The sequence below is a fragment of the Poeciliopsis prolifica genome, unplaced genomic scaffold, assembly GCF_027474105.1.
Source record: "Poeciliopsis prolifica strain line A6 unplaced genomic scaffold, Auburn_PproV2 SCAFFOLD069, whole genome shotgun sequence".
Taxonomy (NCBI): Eukaryota; Metazoa; Chordata; class Actinopteri; order Cyprinodontiformes; family Poeciliidae; genus Poeciliopsis; species Poeciliopsis prolifica.
Genome location: NW_026562444.1, coordinates 932,311 through 948,943, shown reverse-complemented (window position 1 = coordinate 948,943; position 16,633 = coordinate 932,311). Strand labels below are relative to the sequence as shown.

Here is a 16,633-nt window from a genome sequence, read left to right as displayed (position 1 = left end):
GTTTTATGATGATGATTCTAAATAACAGCTGACAGACAGAAGCAGTCGAGTCCAGACAGACAGACAGACACACACACACACACACACACACACACACACACACACACACACACACACACACACACACACACACACACTCTGATTCCTTCCAGGCTTTAATCTGAGTAGCATTAGGACCCTGCAGCTGCCAGCAGCATAAATATAGCAGCAGGAGCGGGGTGTGTGTGTGTGTGTGTGTGTGTGTGTGTGTGTTGGTGATCAGAACAGTTGGGGGTCATGAGGAGGCCTGAACACAGCGGATCGGTCGGTCTGCAGGAACGGACGGAGAACGGGTTCCTCTGAGGAAACGCAGATTCACTGAGGAGGATCCAGCAGCAGGTCAGACAGACGGTGTGTGTGTGTGTGTGTGTGTGTGTGTGTGTGTGTGTGTATGGGGGTGTGTGTGTATGTGTGTGTGTGTGTGTGTGTGTGGGTGTGTGTGTTTGGGTGTGCGTGTGTGTATGTGTGTGTGTGTGTGTGTGTGTGTGTGTTTGGGTGTGCGTGTGTGTATGTGTGTGTGTGTGTGGGTGTGTGCGTGTGTTATGGGTTGAAATGTTTTTTATTTTGAAATAAATGAGGAATAATACCCAAGTGACACACCTGTAAGGATCCACTGTGTTCAGATTGAAAATTTATTATTTCATTTTAATGCAAAAACATTTAATTTCAGACAAAAATGAAAAATGAGAGAAATGAATAAAACACATTTCCAGGCTGGAGAAACTTCACTGCTGTAATAAACTCTGGTTTTTATGGGTATTAAAACTAATTAGTTTCACAAGTCGCTTTGAATCGATAGCATGAACAGAAAAAAATCAGATTTCAGCAAAAATTCGGAACGTTCAGAGCCAACGATTTCTTTTTCTCTTTTCTGTTATTCAATAAAGTTTCACCATCATCAGGAATCTGAGGAGTTGAGAGCAGATCTTAGTGCAGATGTTGGATAAAATCTTTGTCATTTAGTTAAACTTTTTCTCCTTCTGACCAGGAAGCTTCGGTAAACGCTGAGGTTTAGTACGGAGGCCTCAGAGGGTCAGTCAGGATGCTGCAGCTGTGTAAAGTCACCAAGGCTCTGTTCATCAGCAACGCCCGCTCAGCCTGCAGCGACGACCTCATCCAGCAGGAGGCGGTGACGCTCTGCATCAACGTGTCCAAGCAGCAGCCGTTCCCGACCAGCAGCGGCGTCACCAGGATGCAGATCCCCGTCTACGACGACCCCGCCGAGGATCTGTACCGCCACTTTGATCGCTGCGCCGACGCCATCCAGAAGGAGGCCGACCGCGGCGGGCGCAGCGTGGTCTACTGCAAGAACGGGCGCAGCCGCTCGGCCGCCATCTGCACGGCCTACCTGATGAAGCACCGCAGGCTGACGCTGGCGGAGGCCTTACAGGTGACCCGGTTCCCCGTTCATCATAACGTGAAACATGTTGGCAGGAAATGTTGCTTCTAATGAACCATGTCCAGCTCGGTTCTGGTCCCAGAAGAACCGGAACCAACAGAAATCACACAGTCATCTGCATACGGTCAGATTTTCTCAGGGAAGCAGCAGAACCGGGTCCGGTTCGGCTTCGGCCCAAACAAAGGACCAATTACAGCCCCGGACTGAACCATGTGATGCAGATGTTCAACAGTGACCTTTGACCTTCTTTATATTGAACAGACACATTAAATTCCCTCTGAGCTCATATTTGTAAACTCCGGGTCAGAACCAGCATCTGTAACAGGATCAGACAGAACCGGCGCTGAGCGGATCCGTCTGCTCAGCAGAACCGAAGGTTTCAATGTCCAGGGTGACTTTGGACCCGGCAGACGGAATAAATGCCTGCTGACGTCTGAGGTTCAGAGGTCACTGGGTTCAGAGGTCACTGGGTTCAGAGGACACTGGGTTCAGAGGTCACTGGGTTCAGAGGTCACTGGGTTCAAAATGATCCTCATGAAATGATGTTTCTGTTTTATTCTGATGAAGCAGCGTTGATACTCTGAATCTATGAAGGAAACTTAGGGTGATGGGAAGGAGCTCATCCGACTCAACCATCAGGACCAAAGGAGGAATATTTAATAATCTGCTGATCTCCAGTTTATCAGTTTATTACAATAACAGTCTTGGATCATTTTCACTTTTTAATATTTAAAGCGGAAGAGCGTTAAAATGATTGATCAATAATTACATTAATAAAGAAAGAATAACTGAGGTGATGCAAAGAAATCAGAAAAAATATAAAACAGTAAAATAAAAACCTGAATAACTTTAATTATGCTGCTGCATTTATATCTGATGCTGCTGCTAAAGATGAATTTCTCCTCTTTGAGACAATAGAGGCTATTTCTATTCCTGTTTGATTTGATTTGTGAACTTCCATATTGATCTGATTGGAGCAGAAACCTCTCTGCCTCTTTTTGGTTATATTTCTTCATTCTGTTCAGTTTTAGTTGTTTTTCTCAACTAAAATAATTTTAGTTGAGAAAAACAACCAACGTTTCACTGAATAAAACGTTTCAGTGAAACATTTTCCTGCTCCTGCAGTTTAAAGTGTTTATTTTAGATCAGTGATTTATCTGAACCGACAGCAGAGGGTAGCATCCTCCTTCAGGCGTCTGGAACCGGACCGGTCTGGAACTGGACCGGTGTGGAACCGGTTCAGTCTGGAACCAGGTCAGTCTGGAACCGGGTCTGTTTGGAACCGGTTCAGTCTGGAACCGGGTCGGTCTGGAACCGGGTCGGTCTGGAACCGGGTCTGTTTGGAACCGGGTCGGTCTGGAACCGGGTCGGTCTGGAACCGGTTCGGTCTGGAACCGGGTCTGTCTGGAACCGGATCCGGCGGCCGGACAGAACCTCGGTTCTGATTGTTGTCGTTTCCTCCCAGAGGGTGAAGACGGCGCGGCACGTCGTGGATCCGAACCCCGGCTTCATGTCTCAGCTGCAGCGATACGAGGAGGAGCTGAGGAAGAGGAGGGGAGCGTCCTGATGAAGCTGCTGAAAACTGAAAGTGTTTAGATTGTAGTTTGAGGCAAACTGGAACAAAACACTGAAATCAAACAACCATCAGTCACTAAACTAAGAGATTAGAGTTGAGAGTAAATATTGAGGAAGTAGAAACATTAACAGTTAATAGTGACTCAGAAATACATAAATAGTGTTTAAATTGTATAAAGTAAAATATGTGGAGAACATTATAACATTCAGAGTTTCAACTTTAGAAAACTAAACCCATAAAAAAACAAGTAAAACAATCTGTTAAGAATTTTATTTATTTACTGATTTAATGATCGGAGTGAAAAGTGACTGAATGTGAAAGTGAAGTTTTGACGAATCAGCAAATTGGATTTCAAAGAGTTCAATAATTTATTATTGAAATGAAATTTAAATCAAAAGATTTAAATGACAAACTTCATTTATTTCTGCTCTTAATTAAAAACCATTTAATACCTTTTGTTTTATCAAAGGAAAAAGCAATAAATCCATTTTCTCAAGTCTAAATAAAAAGTGTTTTTTTGACGTCTTGAACTGGTTCAAATATTTGACCTGAAACTTGTTTCTGTTTTTCAAACATTTAATCAAAAGCACAAATTCAAATCCAGGCGACTAGAGGATCGTTTTAGAGAGAAATGTTTTGCTGAGTCAGCATCCGGTTCCAGTATTATAATGAATAAAATCTCAGGTCAGCAGAACTCCATGGTGTTAAATATGAAGGTTGTAACTGTTGTAACTAGTCAGAAGTTGTTTAAATGTGGACGAGGTTTAATAAACTCGCTGAGTTTATTAAAGTTCATATTCTGGTGATATTAATGTTCGTTCTGACGCTGATGTTCTGTATCTCAGGTCCATCTTTACTCAGATTGAATTTACCATCATATCTCCTTCAAACTGTGTTCAGAACATTTTAGTAAATGCCTCAAGTGAATTTATTACCTGACTGTCCCTTTAAGAAACTGAGTTTTAACTAGAGGAATATAATAAACAGTTCTGCATTGTGAGCTGATCACTGTAATCATTTTATAGTTTGTTGCTTGTTGTAGTGATGATGATGATGATGATGATGATGATGATGATGATGATGATGATGATGATGATGATGATGATGATGATGATCACATTTAATGTTTGTTTTCACACTAAAATGATAAACGGCCCAGGAGAGCGTGGGAAGACCAAACTGTTGTCACTTTATTTATCTAATTCAGTTCATTTCAAAGCTGAATTATTTTCCCCAAAGACGTTAAATGTGTCCAGTGGTCTGAGAGATGAGACCCAAATAATCTGCGTTAAAACATCTCGGTTTTCCATTTATTTTGGACGGTAGATGAAGAGATGGAACACGTCCAGATGCTTCTGAAGAGTCGGGTTGAGGAAAGCTCAACATGTCTGGTTATTGACCTGCAGTACGAAGGTCAGTGGTGATTAAACAGACACACTCTCTCGAGTTACCAGGTTTATTTAACAAAACGTTTTCCACCAGCGCTGATGCTCTGAGTGGATGCTGTGGTTTGACGGAGCAGGCGGGTTGCTCTTACTGAGGATGATGTCCTCGGTTCCATTCCTCCTGTACTTGAGCAATCCACTCGTTGTAGTTGGACACCTTGGTGTAGATGCCCAGCTTGTCCACCATGCCGCAGCGCTCGCCCCAGGACACCAGGCCCACCAGGAACCAGGTGTCCGGTACAGAGTGACCATCGGCCCCCGCTGTCGCCCTCGCAGGCATCGATCTTCTGACCCAGGATCCCGGCACAGAGGACGTTGTTGGTGATTTCATGGGGAAACATCTGCTGCACGCAAAAGCTGTGATTAACCAGCGGGATTTTGATGACGTTGAGCGCCGAGCTGTGCTTCCCGCTGTCGTTTTTACCCCAGCCTGTCACCACAGTGGTGGTGCCGTTCAGGTGCAGCACCTTCTCGGCCAAGGCGCGGCCAGGTAAGCAGGCGGGGACGATGTATTTGGAGAACGGGGCGGGCGACTGCAGGCGCATCAGGGCGATGTCGTTGTCCACCGTCCTGGAGTTGTACTTGGGATGTTTGAAAGTTTTTGCGACTCTAAGCAAAACCTCGGTGCCTTCATTTCTCGTTCGCTCGTAGTCACCTGAGTGAAAAGGTCAAGGTCATGATAAGCTGCTACATTTTTAACACTGCTGTCACATTATTGTGAAAGAGAAACTGCCTCTCCCACAATGCCGAGCTGCAGATCTAAACCTGGAGAATCAGAGATTTATTGTCTGATAAATCAGGCAGAGGTTGGAAACATTTCTATTTATCCACTCCTGGACCAGAACCGCCACAACTTCAGCTCAATGACTCTCTATGCTTTACTGAGGCTTTACTCACTTCAGGGTGACAAATGCTTGAAACTGAAAGTGAAACTTTTGCCATTATGTCTTTGCTTGCTGCTGGTTTTACTCTCTTCATCCTCATCTGATCACTCTGGATCATTCATAGATCATTCAAGTTTAAGGCCCAGATAGACACTTAAATATGAAAAATAACAATAATGAAACCACAGGATGCTGAGTCATCCCCAGTCATGACTCAGCAGAACACACTGAGTCCACACCACTGATCTCAGTGTTCATGCACTAATAGATGTAGATCTATAGAACCAGATCTTCAATACCAAGACAGCAGAAGCAGCAGCTCAACGTTTTCAGTTTCTGCTACATGACTCAAGTTTTTCCCAAGTTGATGAAAGGATGAAATGAAATATGAAACCTGCTGCGCTGTGAATAAAAGATGAAATAAAACAAATACTCCAGTATCATTTTGTGTCTGCAGACGGCGCGCTCACCCAGCCGTACGCTGAACCTGAAGCTGTCTTCAAGGCAGTGTGCAGCAGTCAGGACCCAGTTTCTCATCGATCAGAACCCCTCCGCAGTGAAAACTGCCCTGGCATTCAGCACCAGAACCTGGACGGCAAAAATGCATGAAATATTAACACACTGCTGAAACATGCAGCTCTCATTACTTTCATTAGTTCATCTTGAACCAAATCTGACGTCAATTTGCAGATTGTTTGTTGGTAACTGAGCAAAGTTACAGCAAACCCAATATCTGTGTTTTTTAAATGAATCCAAAATAAGAGCTCAGTGTTAACAGTTTGACCTTTACTCAATCTGACTAAAACATTACCTGTTTGAAATAATTTTCTGTTTGTTTGCCAATCAGAATGATTTGAACTCTTCATCGCGTTCAGCTCCGTCTTCATCATCGTCTGTAACGATGGGCGGAGCTTCAGTGGAGGTTCTGCTCCACCGATCCTGAAAACCCGTTTTAAGTTCAGGAATGTTTCCTGCAGTGAAACATTCCTGAGACATAATGTCTCCATTGAGACTTCTTGGTTCTCTTCAATGTCATACATGTAATCCCTTCCAGTGGAGCAAAGCCATCCGGTTTCAGTTTGTCCAGTAACTACAGTCAAAGCTGTCAGTTTGGACAGGTTTGGGTTCCTCTCATTTCTGCAGACGATGACGTGTTGATGTGGAGCTGCAGAGATCGCCAGCAGACCAGTTCCTGTGGTCTGCTGGAAGATCAGGCCTTCAAAATACGAGGCTCTAAAATCAGCAGATTTTCCACTCCAGGGCTGAGAATGAGTTATTAATCTGATGGTTTCATGTTTGAGGTAGAACGATAAAAACCTGAAGTAAAATCTCTTTTTTTCACATTCTGGTTAAAGGTGAAGTGTCTGCTGAGTGTTTCCCTGTGGAAGTCATACTGGTTCCCAGTTACCTGCCAGGGACTCTCGCCCTTCTTGCCCACCTCCCCTCCGATCGTCCAGGGCAGCAGGCCGTCCACCGGCTCGCTGTACTCCGACCTGCTGATCAGAATCTGACCACAAGACGAGGCACCTGCAGCACCAGCAGGAAACCAGTTAGCATGTTAGCATGTTAGCAGGAATCCAGGCCAGTTCATGCTTCGTCTCTATGGCTTTGTTCAGTTAAAATGCTGCATTCGTGTTCTACTTCAAAGTTGGAATTTTATGATTTTTAAGTTGGTAAAAATCAACTTCAGAACCCGAAGCAAAAATCTTGACCTAAAATATTATATTTTTGACCTTTTAGCTCAAAAGGAGGAGGAGAGATAAACTTGTGATTTGCACTCGGTGGTACGGTTTACCTTCAACTGGTTCCCAGTTTGCAACTGGAACAAGGTTAACATGGGTGTGACATCATTGTGATGTCAGAGTTGTAACATTAAAGTCGAAGGTCAAATCCATCTTTAGCCTAGCACAGCTTTAGCCTAGCACAGCTTTAGCCTAATACAGCTTTAGCTTAGTACAGCTTTAGCCTAGCACAGCTTTAGCCTAGCACAGCTTTAGCCTAGTACAGCTTTAGCCTAGCACAGCTTTAGCCTAGCACAGCTTTAGCCTAGCACAGCTTTAGCCTAGTACAGCTTTAGCCTAGCATAGCTTTAGCCTAGCACAGCTTTAGCCTTGCACAGCTTTTAGTCGTGCTCAGGATGTTTCTCCACCTACTGGTGGGTAGCATGTATTGCATCAGTTCAAACTCTCAAAGTGTTGCATTAAAGTGTCATCGGAGCCTTTCCCTCCGTAACGCAGCCGGCTGACGCTCTCACTTTTGGGGCTGCATTTCCTGGAGTCGTCGTCCAGCTTGTATCCGTCCAGGCAGCTGCAGCGCCGCCGCGCGCCGTCTTCGCTCTCTGAGCATTCGTGGTCGCAGTCGCCGTTGTCCACAGAGCAGTTTGTGGCTGTTACATCTGGACAGAGTCTAGATTTTATTGGGAGCTTAAAGCATCGTAAATCAATGTTTGGTTTTGGGTTAATTTGTCTTTTTGTTATAACATGGTTATAGATGATCATGTCCGCATTAGAACCGGGTCTAAACTGGTACCGGTATCCTGACCTGGACCCTCATCGTGGTTTTGACCCGAAGGTCAAACTCACTGTGTTGGCAGTATCTGCCCTCGTATCCATGGTAACAGAGGCACTTGTAGTCCTGGTACTGGTCCATGCAGTCGCCATGGATACAACTATGGGACTCACACTGGTTCCCATCTGAAACACAGACCGGACCGGACCGGACCGGACCGGACCGGACCGGACCGGACCGGACCGGATAGTCAGAGACCGGACAGACGAAGTCTGGACAGTAGAGACCGCCGCTGCAGACGTTTTCTGCTTCATGCAAGTTGATGTCAGTTATTGTTTTTTAATAATTCATCTCCAGTGACAGTCGTATGTCAGACCTGCCGGTTTTTCTGCTAGAAATCAAAGAAAATCAAAAACTCTGCAACATTTTCCATCAGGATTCTGTTCTTGATTTTTATCCAGTTTGTTTTTACATTGTTGCTGATAATTTCCGGATCTTTTTCCGGATCTTTTTCTGAAAGCTGTCGGTGTGGAAGTGACTCACCGGTGTAAACGGTCCAGAAATCCAGCTGCAAGACAAACAGCAACACATCAGAGTTAAGATCTGAAACGGTTTCTGGTCGTTCAGCTGGAGGTGAATCAGAATAAAACTCCTTTTATGATTCCTTCATGATTCTCCATCATGAATTTAAATGTGTGCAGAAAGGTTCAGTTCATATTTGATTCTTGTTCTTATTTTGGTTACTTTGTTCATTTTAAGCTTAAGGATCAATAAAATCTGAAACGTTTGATCTGAACGATGAAAATCTTCTCAACACTAAACAGTTTCACAGATAGAAACTTCTGGTTGGTGGAAATGATGAAGGATGAGAATGTAAAGTTTTGATGTTCCCAGTGAAACCAGTTTTACTGGGAACATAACTTACTGTCGCCTCCCGGGTCTGGAGAATCTCTCTGGCCTCCTCAAAGTCACATTTCTCCTCCACACATTCGCGCTCCATGGACGGCGGCTTCAGCTCCTCCAGGAAGCTGTTGGCCCGGCGGGACCGGAGCAGCATGTGGGCCGAGTCCGGGTCGGAGAACACTGGACACACACACACAGATACAGATACACACACAGATACACACACAGATACACACACAGAGATACACACATAGACACACAGATACAGATACACACACAGATACACACACAGATACACACACAGAGATACACACACACACACACAGATACACACACACACACACACAGATACACACACACACACAGATACACACACACACAGATACACACACACAGATACAGATACACACACAGATACACACACACACACACACACAGATACACACACACACACAGATACACACACACACACAGATACACACACACACACAGAGATACACACATAGATACACACACACACACACAGATACACACACACACAGAGATACACACATAGATATACACACACACACACAGAGATACACACACAGATACAGATACACACACACACACACACACACACACACACATACACACACACACACAGAGATACACACACACAGATACACACACACACACAGAGATACACACACAGATACAGATACACACACACACACACAGATACACACCACACACAGACACACACACACACACACACACAGATACACACACACACACAGATACACACACCCACACACAGATACACACACACGCACACACACACCCACACATACACACACACACACAGAGATACACACAGATACACAAATACACACCCACACACACACACACACAGATACACACATACACACACACAGATACACACATACACACACACACACAGATACACACACAGATACACACATACACACCCACACACACACACATACACACACACACACAGATACACACATACACACACACACACAGATACACACACACACACACACACACACACACACACACACACACACACACACAGAGACATGCAGACAGAAACAAACCGTTTACATTTTCCTCTGCTCGGGTTTTTAACAGGATCAGGTCTATTAACTGGATTTCTGTTGAACAGAAAAGAACCGGACCGGACCGGATTGGACCGGACCGGACCGGACCGGTTCATTCTGTTTAATTATAGAATTTAGATTTTAATGCATTTAAAATATTTCTTCTCTATGAAGTTATAAACTTCAGACATGTTACCAAGAAACTGATGATTTCAAAATCTCTGGGAAATAAAATATAAATAATTAGTGTTTTATATCAGGAAATTAATGTGTAACAATAATGACAATAATAATAATAATAACAATAATAATAATAATGTCCCACTTTATAAGTCACGATGAACAAAAATTATACAACAATATGACATTATATTGAGATAAAATAACAGTTTTCTTTTCAATATAATAATAAAAAGCAGAAAAGAATTTAAAATCAAATGTTTCTCTTGTGACATTTATTTCGCAGTTTGTCTGTAAACTTTGGGATCTTCTGTCCACCAGCAGCAGTTCTGTCAGTTCTGTCTCTGAACGGATCAGAACCAGAATCTGCTCTGTCCTATTCAACGCATCGGGCCAATCGCCTCAGATATGTTTATTATTTCCCTGAGAAACGATGAAACCCTGAACATTTTCATCAGAAACATCAAGATGTTCGTGTCGCCCTGCGTTCAGATCACAGGAGAAGATTTCCTCCAGAGGTTTTTCCTCCAGAGGTTTTTCCTCCAGAGGTTTTTCCTCCAGAGGTTTTTCCTCCAGAGGTTTTTCCTCCAGAGGTTTTCCCTCTCATAGTTTTTCCTTGTGTCTAAAGGATCTTATCTAATCCCACCTGACAGGCTGAGGGCTGAAGCCGCCCACAGAGCGGCGCAGACCAGCAGGCCGAACACGGAGCGGGTCACGGTCTCCATCAGACCTGCAGACACCAGAAGTCGATGAGACGATCGGAGCGACGATCATCCTGGATGTGAAACGTTCGGAGCGTCACTGGCACGTTGATCTGCGTCGCCTGGAGGCCCAGAGTCTCTGGACTCGGTCCGTCCACAGAATCTGAGCTCCATCAGCTCATCTTTAGGCCAAGACGCAGGAAGCAGGAAGCAGGAAGCAGGAAGTGGCTGCTTCCAGAGGCAGAACCAGTTTTTATACTTACATATGAAGAAGCGGCGCTGAGGCTGAGACGCTGGTCCAGTCGGCCGCCGCTGCGTTAATGAGTGACCAGCCGTGTTGACAGAGAGTCCACAGTCTGCAGCTCAGCCTGTCAACACACAGCCTCACCTTTGACCTCCGCCCACTCACCTCTCAGGCCGATAAGTGGATCAGAACCAGGACGATTCTGATCCTCAGTTACTGTCCAACTCAATGAATCAGGAATAAAATCACAAACGGAGTGAAAGTCCTTCCCTCCCACAGTCGCCCTGTGCTTGATCAGACTGAGCTGTGAAGGAAAGCAGCAGGGTTGTTCAAGCTGAGGTCCGGGGGCCATTTGAGGCCCTCGGACCTTCATGAGAGACGAGATGCAAAAAGAATTAAAGAGCCTGAAGCAAAAACTAAAAATCTACTTTTGCTTCTAATGTGAGCAGAAAACAGATGGCCTTTGTCTATGGCCTAGTCAAAGGCCATAGACAGAAAATTAACTTCTTTCTGTGCCAAAAAACATTTGAGAAGGTAAACGTTTGTTCTCCTTCACATCCATTGAATCTGAATGTTAAAGAGAATAAAAGTGAAACTCTGAACGTTTCAGTCTGCAGGTCCGACGACCAGCAGCAGGAACCGGGCCAGAGGAACCGGGCCAGAGGAACCGGGCCAGAGGAACCGGGCCAGAGGAACCGGGCTAGAGGAACCGGGCCAGAGGAACCGGGCTAGAGGAACCGGGCCAGAGGAACCGGGCCAGAGGAACCGGGCCGGAGGAACCGGGCCAGAGGAACCGGGCTAGAGGAACCGGGCCAGAGGAACCAGGCTAAAGGAACCAGGCCAGAGGAACCGGGCCGGCCCAGGGCGTCGCTGGGAGGTTCTGGAAACCAGGACGCTTATCAGGTTTTTCATTCTTCTTCTTTTGTCTCCTGTCGGCTCGGCTTACGGTGGCTTTTCAAAATAAAAGCAGAGGAAGCTTCTCTGGTTCCTGGTGATGAAATAATTAACAAGAAGCTTCAAAATAGTTTGTTTATTTAAATTATGAGACAAATGGAGCTACAGAAACCGAACAAGATCCGAATCTAAGAGAAGCTCAGAAAAACTTTTAATTTCAGGTTTTGTGTTTTAAATTAAAATTGCTTTTCAGTTATTTCTTCTGTTGCAAAACTGCTGTGGAGTAAAATACTTATCAATAATAAATATTTGAAACTGAACCTTTGTTGAAACCTTTAAAACTTTTTTCAGTTTAATATTTTTTTAGTTAAATTTTTGTTTCAAAATTAGATTTTAGTTTTAAATCTTTTTCTTTCAGTTTCAAACTAAATATTGTTTTTCACAGCTTTCTGGCTCCATAAATCTGAGCCCGATCCAAACTGAACATCTGATCGATGTCACTGTTTATCTGAGTTGTTTTGCTGTAATCAGTGTCATGATGATCCCAGGACACGTTTTGTCCTCTTCGCTAAAACCCACGATAAATGGAAACAGGAAAGTAGGAAAGTAGGAAAGTAGGCTGCTCATTGTGACGTCCAGGGTTCAGATTACCGTATTGTTGGGCCTCTTCGTATCCGTCACGCTCCGGTTCTGATCTGTTGTACAAACATTTTGAGTCAATCAGGTGAAAATATACCAGGATATAAAATCAGGAAGTTAAAATCTGGTTTCTGTGAGAAGCTTTTCACAGATTTGACCAAAGAAATTTCAATAAATAGATAAATGACTAAAAATGCTAGCGATTCTTTAAAATTCAAGTTTATTATTTCCAGTTGAAAACTGGTAAAAGTTTTCAACATTTAAAACACATCAGATTGAAAGTGTGTGAGCTCTGGGTTCTCTGGTTCTGCAGATATTCTGGTTCTGATGGATTTGCTGGATCAGGATTATGTGCTGTAACGTTTGCTGGGTTCCAGTCGTCCTCCCTCTGACCTGCGGATGCGATCCCAGGGCTGCGGGGAAGCAGAGCGGCGGAGCGAGGTCACAGGCTGCTTTTGTAAGAACAGGGTGGAGGAGTGATGGAGAGAGATAACCAGTCTCTTCTTTCGCCTGTGAATGTTTGGCGTTTCATGAGGAAGGACACGCAGCGGGCGGAGAGCCAAGTTCTTCCTCCTCAGCCGGACAATGCGGACCGTCCGTCCCCCTCCTCAGCCCTTTGTCTCCGGGCCCAACAGGTGAGACAGAACCTGAAAGCTGTTTTGTTCTGGGCGACGCTTATAAATGCATCAAAGCCGCGTTCATGCAGCTCATCTTCCTAAACGGCCTGCAGGAGACGACGATGTCCAACCGGGACAGGAAGGTGAGTTGAAACCAAATTCAGGCGTCGAATGAGAGGAACGGTGAGCGACTAACCTGGTCTTCCTCCAGATGTTCTCCAGCGTTCTGGGACTCTTGGTCCTGCTCTCCGCCTGTTCCGCCATGTTGCTCCCGAACATGACCAGGAACCTGATCCAAAAGGGACAATCAGAAGAAGAAGGCTCTTCATACGACCCCAACACCTTACGCTGGCCTGAAACCGGCAAGGATCACACTGCGGTTCCAGACCCCGAGTGGCCGTTGGAGGCCCGCGGCGGGCCCCTCTGGCCCCCCAGCGGGAACATGACCAACTTCGCTAACGGGCAGCGGATGTTGGCCACCAGCTTGCCTCTGGTTCCACAACCAGACACTTCCATCTGTGACATTCTGTTCAGCCAGCCGGTGCCGCCGTCCATCGACCAGATCCCCTTCTTCTGCGTCTGCTCCTACTGCAAAGGAACCGTGGGGCCCAAAGGAGACCGTGGAGACCGGGGGCCTCCAGGTGGGATCACACAAACCTTCAAACGCTGATTTTATCAAAAGATCTCAGTATTCTTCACTTCTTAAAGAGTTTATGTGAACCTGAGATCAGTTTTGTCTGAAGCTCAAAGCGTTTGGTCTTCTGGCCCAAAAATGCCAGTTGATGCACATTTTACACAAACCAGTGATTGGACTGGAACTGCTTTGCTGTTGGGCCAGATTCAGCCAAGTTTGTCCAGTTTGCTCCCCTTCCAGAGGTCAGTCTAGTTGACCCAAAGGCGGAAATGGGACAATTTAATCTGAATCTTAATTTGGGAAAATGATTTTATTATACAGACAAGATATAAACATAACAAAATATTAATTATCAATAAAATTGACAAATTCAGACAGAAGGAACACTTCATGTTTCCAAAGGGTTAAACCTTGGAACCCAATACTTCCAGTCAGTATGAAGACAATGAACTTCCATCATTTTCTGCAGATTCAGCAGAAACTGATTAGAACAAAGACCATTGAAACGTCTCACTGTTCTGGTGCATTCTGGGTTTTTATTCGTCATTCAGTGACGTAGCTGCAGGTCAGTCAAACACAAGAGCAACAAAACCTCAAAATGTTTGAAATAAGGTTAAATGAAAAACTTCATCTAAAGGAATGTTTTCCGCTCCAGTAACTGAAACTCCTCACTGGTTCTGAGTCCTGATCGTTTCATCTCTGCTGGTTTCTCTACATGTTTAACTGTTTCTGATCAGTTCAATATTGATCAATATTGATCAGTTCAGATGATTCTCTCTTTGATCAGGTGAACCTGGAAGTCCTGGATTGAGAGGGATGATGGGATTCAAAGGCTACCGGGGATTCACGGGCCCCCAGGGCATAAAGGGTGAGACTCAGACCAACCTTTCTGTCGTCACATGTAAAACCGAAACACATCAGCAGAGAGTCTGCAGGCGGAGCTTCTTCATCATCCTTCATTTGCTCTTCAGGTCAGAAAGGAGATTCAGGAGAGAAAGGCCAGACGGGTCCGGCTGGATTCACCGGAACGAAGGGCGATCGAGGATTCAAAGGTCTGAGATCAGAACAGATCGACTCAGAAAAATGATTTTAATGTTTCTCCACATGATCGATGCTTGATCTGTGTTTCTGCAGGGGAGAAAGGAGACCAGGGCCTGAGCGGACCTCCGGGTGCTCAGGGACCCCAGGGAGAGATGGGCACCTGCCCCGCCTCCTGCGACAGCACCCCAGGTGCACCGGGTCTGCCGGGGCCCCCGGGGCCCGCCGGGGCCCGGGGCCTGCCCGGGGTGCAGGGCATTGTGGGAGCCACAGGTGTGAAGGGCGATAAGGGAGACACAGGAGTGGCTGGGCAGCCTGGTGTGAATGGTCAGAAGGGAGATCAGGGTGAGCAGGGGATCTGTCAGTGCACCGATGGGGCGGACGGCGCCAACGGGGTGCCGGGGGAAAAGGGCAGCAAAGGAGACAAAGGTGACGCTGGTGCACAAGGCATTCAGGGCCCCATAGGTTTGAAGGGAGATCAGGGTAACATGGGTCTCATGGGTCCGCCCGGGCCCTGCTCCCCGGCCATCCAATCGGCTTTCTCCGCCTGCATCAACCAGTCGTTCCCCGCCGCCAACTGGCCGGTTGCGTTCCCTAACGTCCTGACCAACGAGCAGGGCCACTTCAACCCGAACATGGGCATGTACACGGCGCCCATCAACGGCACCTACGTTTTCTCCTTCCACCTGGCGACCAATCAGAAGCCGCTGAAGGTCGGCCTGTTCCGAAACTTCTACCCGGTTGCCAGGGTAACGGAGGCGTCGAGCCAGGCCACCGCCAGCCACACGGTCGTCCTGCACCTGAGCAGAGGAGACCAGCTGTGGCTGCAGGTGAAGGACTCGCTGACCAACGGCATGTCCCACCGACGCCGAAAGCAAAAGCACGTTCTCCGGTTTCCTGCTGCATCCCGACTCCTGCGAGATGCCGCTGGGCCGGTTCTTCAGCCCTCTGCCGCCCTCTGGTGGCTACTCCTGGGACGGTCCGGGCGGCCATCCCACCACCTCGCCGCCTTAAGCTCCGCCAGCGACAGGTGTTCAGACGCAGACAGCCAATCAAATTCAGTGCTGCACATTTTAAAGGAGGAGCGTTTGCAGAATGAGGCTGGTACCGACCCGATGGCCTGCAGTAGATCACATTTAAAACACGACTTTATGCTCATTTCATCTCTCCTGGATGTGGTTCTGATAATGTCCACACTAATTCATCAACAAATTAAGCAAACATGGAAAGATGTGACATTGATGTTTTGAATAAAGAACCATGTTGTAACATGAACGGCTGATATTTTGGGTTTAGCAGCTGATCAGGCGAGTTATTGTTTGGTCTGATTAAATATGAGCTTCACTGAGTCACAGACGGATGAAAGTTAAATAATCTGATTGTAATCCAGTTTGTTTCCTTTTCATAAGTGATAAATCCAATAAGTTTCTGAATCTCCATGAAGATGAAGAAACGATTAAAACAAATTCTCCTCCTTTGAAACGTCCAGAAAAACTCATATCTGATTCAACACTGCGTCTGACCTCTGACCTCTCAGTCGGGTGTAGAAGCTCAGCTTTGCTCCAACATGAAATATTTCCAAAGCACTTTGCAACCGTAGAGTTGATTGCTTTTAATTATTAAAATCTGTTTATTTCCTTAGGAATATTAGGAATATTTGCCTTTTAAAATGATGCATGAATAAAAGCAGAGCAGAAGCTTCCACGTTGTTTTTCAGACAATAACTGAAGTGCGTCCTGTAAGTTTGTGTTTATGGATAAATTTATGTCATTTTGATTAACTCCAGTTCTGGAAGGCGACCGTCTCGTTTTATACTCCGTGTTCAG

General features: G+C 45.7%; 2 protein-coding genes and 1 pseudogene across 2 annotated transcripts; 2 read left to right on the top strand and 1 right to left on the bottom strand.

Moving 5' to 3' along the window:
- The first annotated feature begins 256 nt into the window (after nucleotides 1–256).
- On the top strand, nucleotides 257–4,079 carry LOC129351755 (dual specificity phosphatase 28-like). The gene is made up of 3 exons (XM_055020666.1): nucleotides 257–378; nucleotides 1,028–1,429; nucleotides 2,904–4,079. Exons 2-3 carry the CDS (start codon nucleotides 1,082–1,084, stop codon nucleotides 3,003–3,005), a joined length of 450 nt encoding a protein of 149 aa, XP_054876641.1. The 5' UTR covers nucleotides 257–378; nucleotides 1,028–1,081; the 3' UTR covers nucleotides 3,006–4,079.
- Nucleotides 4,080–4,456: 377 nt separating this feature from the next.
- LOC129351721 (vitamin K-dependent protein C-like) lies at nucleotides 4,457–11,106 on the bottom strand. Its single transcript, XM_055020641.1, is given in 13 exon segments — nucleotides 4,457–4,696; nucleotides 4,699–4,719; nucleotides 4,722–5,114; nucleotides 5,814–5,874; nucleotides 5,876–5,913; nucleotides 5,916–5,931; nucleotides 6,752–6,870; nucleotides 7,598–7,738; nucleotides 7,926–8,036; nucleotides 8,395–8,419; nucleotides 8,777–8,934; nucleotides 10,687–10,815; nucleotides 11,005–11,106. Coding segments are annotated over 12 exon segments (1,311 nt in total). The 5' UTR covers nucleotides 10,766–10,815; nucleotides 11,005–11,106; the 3' UTR covers nucleotides 4,457–4,547.
- Nucleotides 11,107–13,150: 2,044 nt separating this feature from the next.
- Nucleotides 13,151–15,919, top strand: LOC129351714 (otolin-1-like; annotated as a pseudogene).
- Nucleotides 15,920–16,633: the final 714 nt, after the last annotated feature.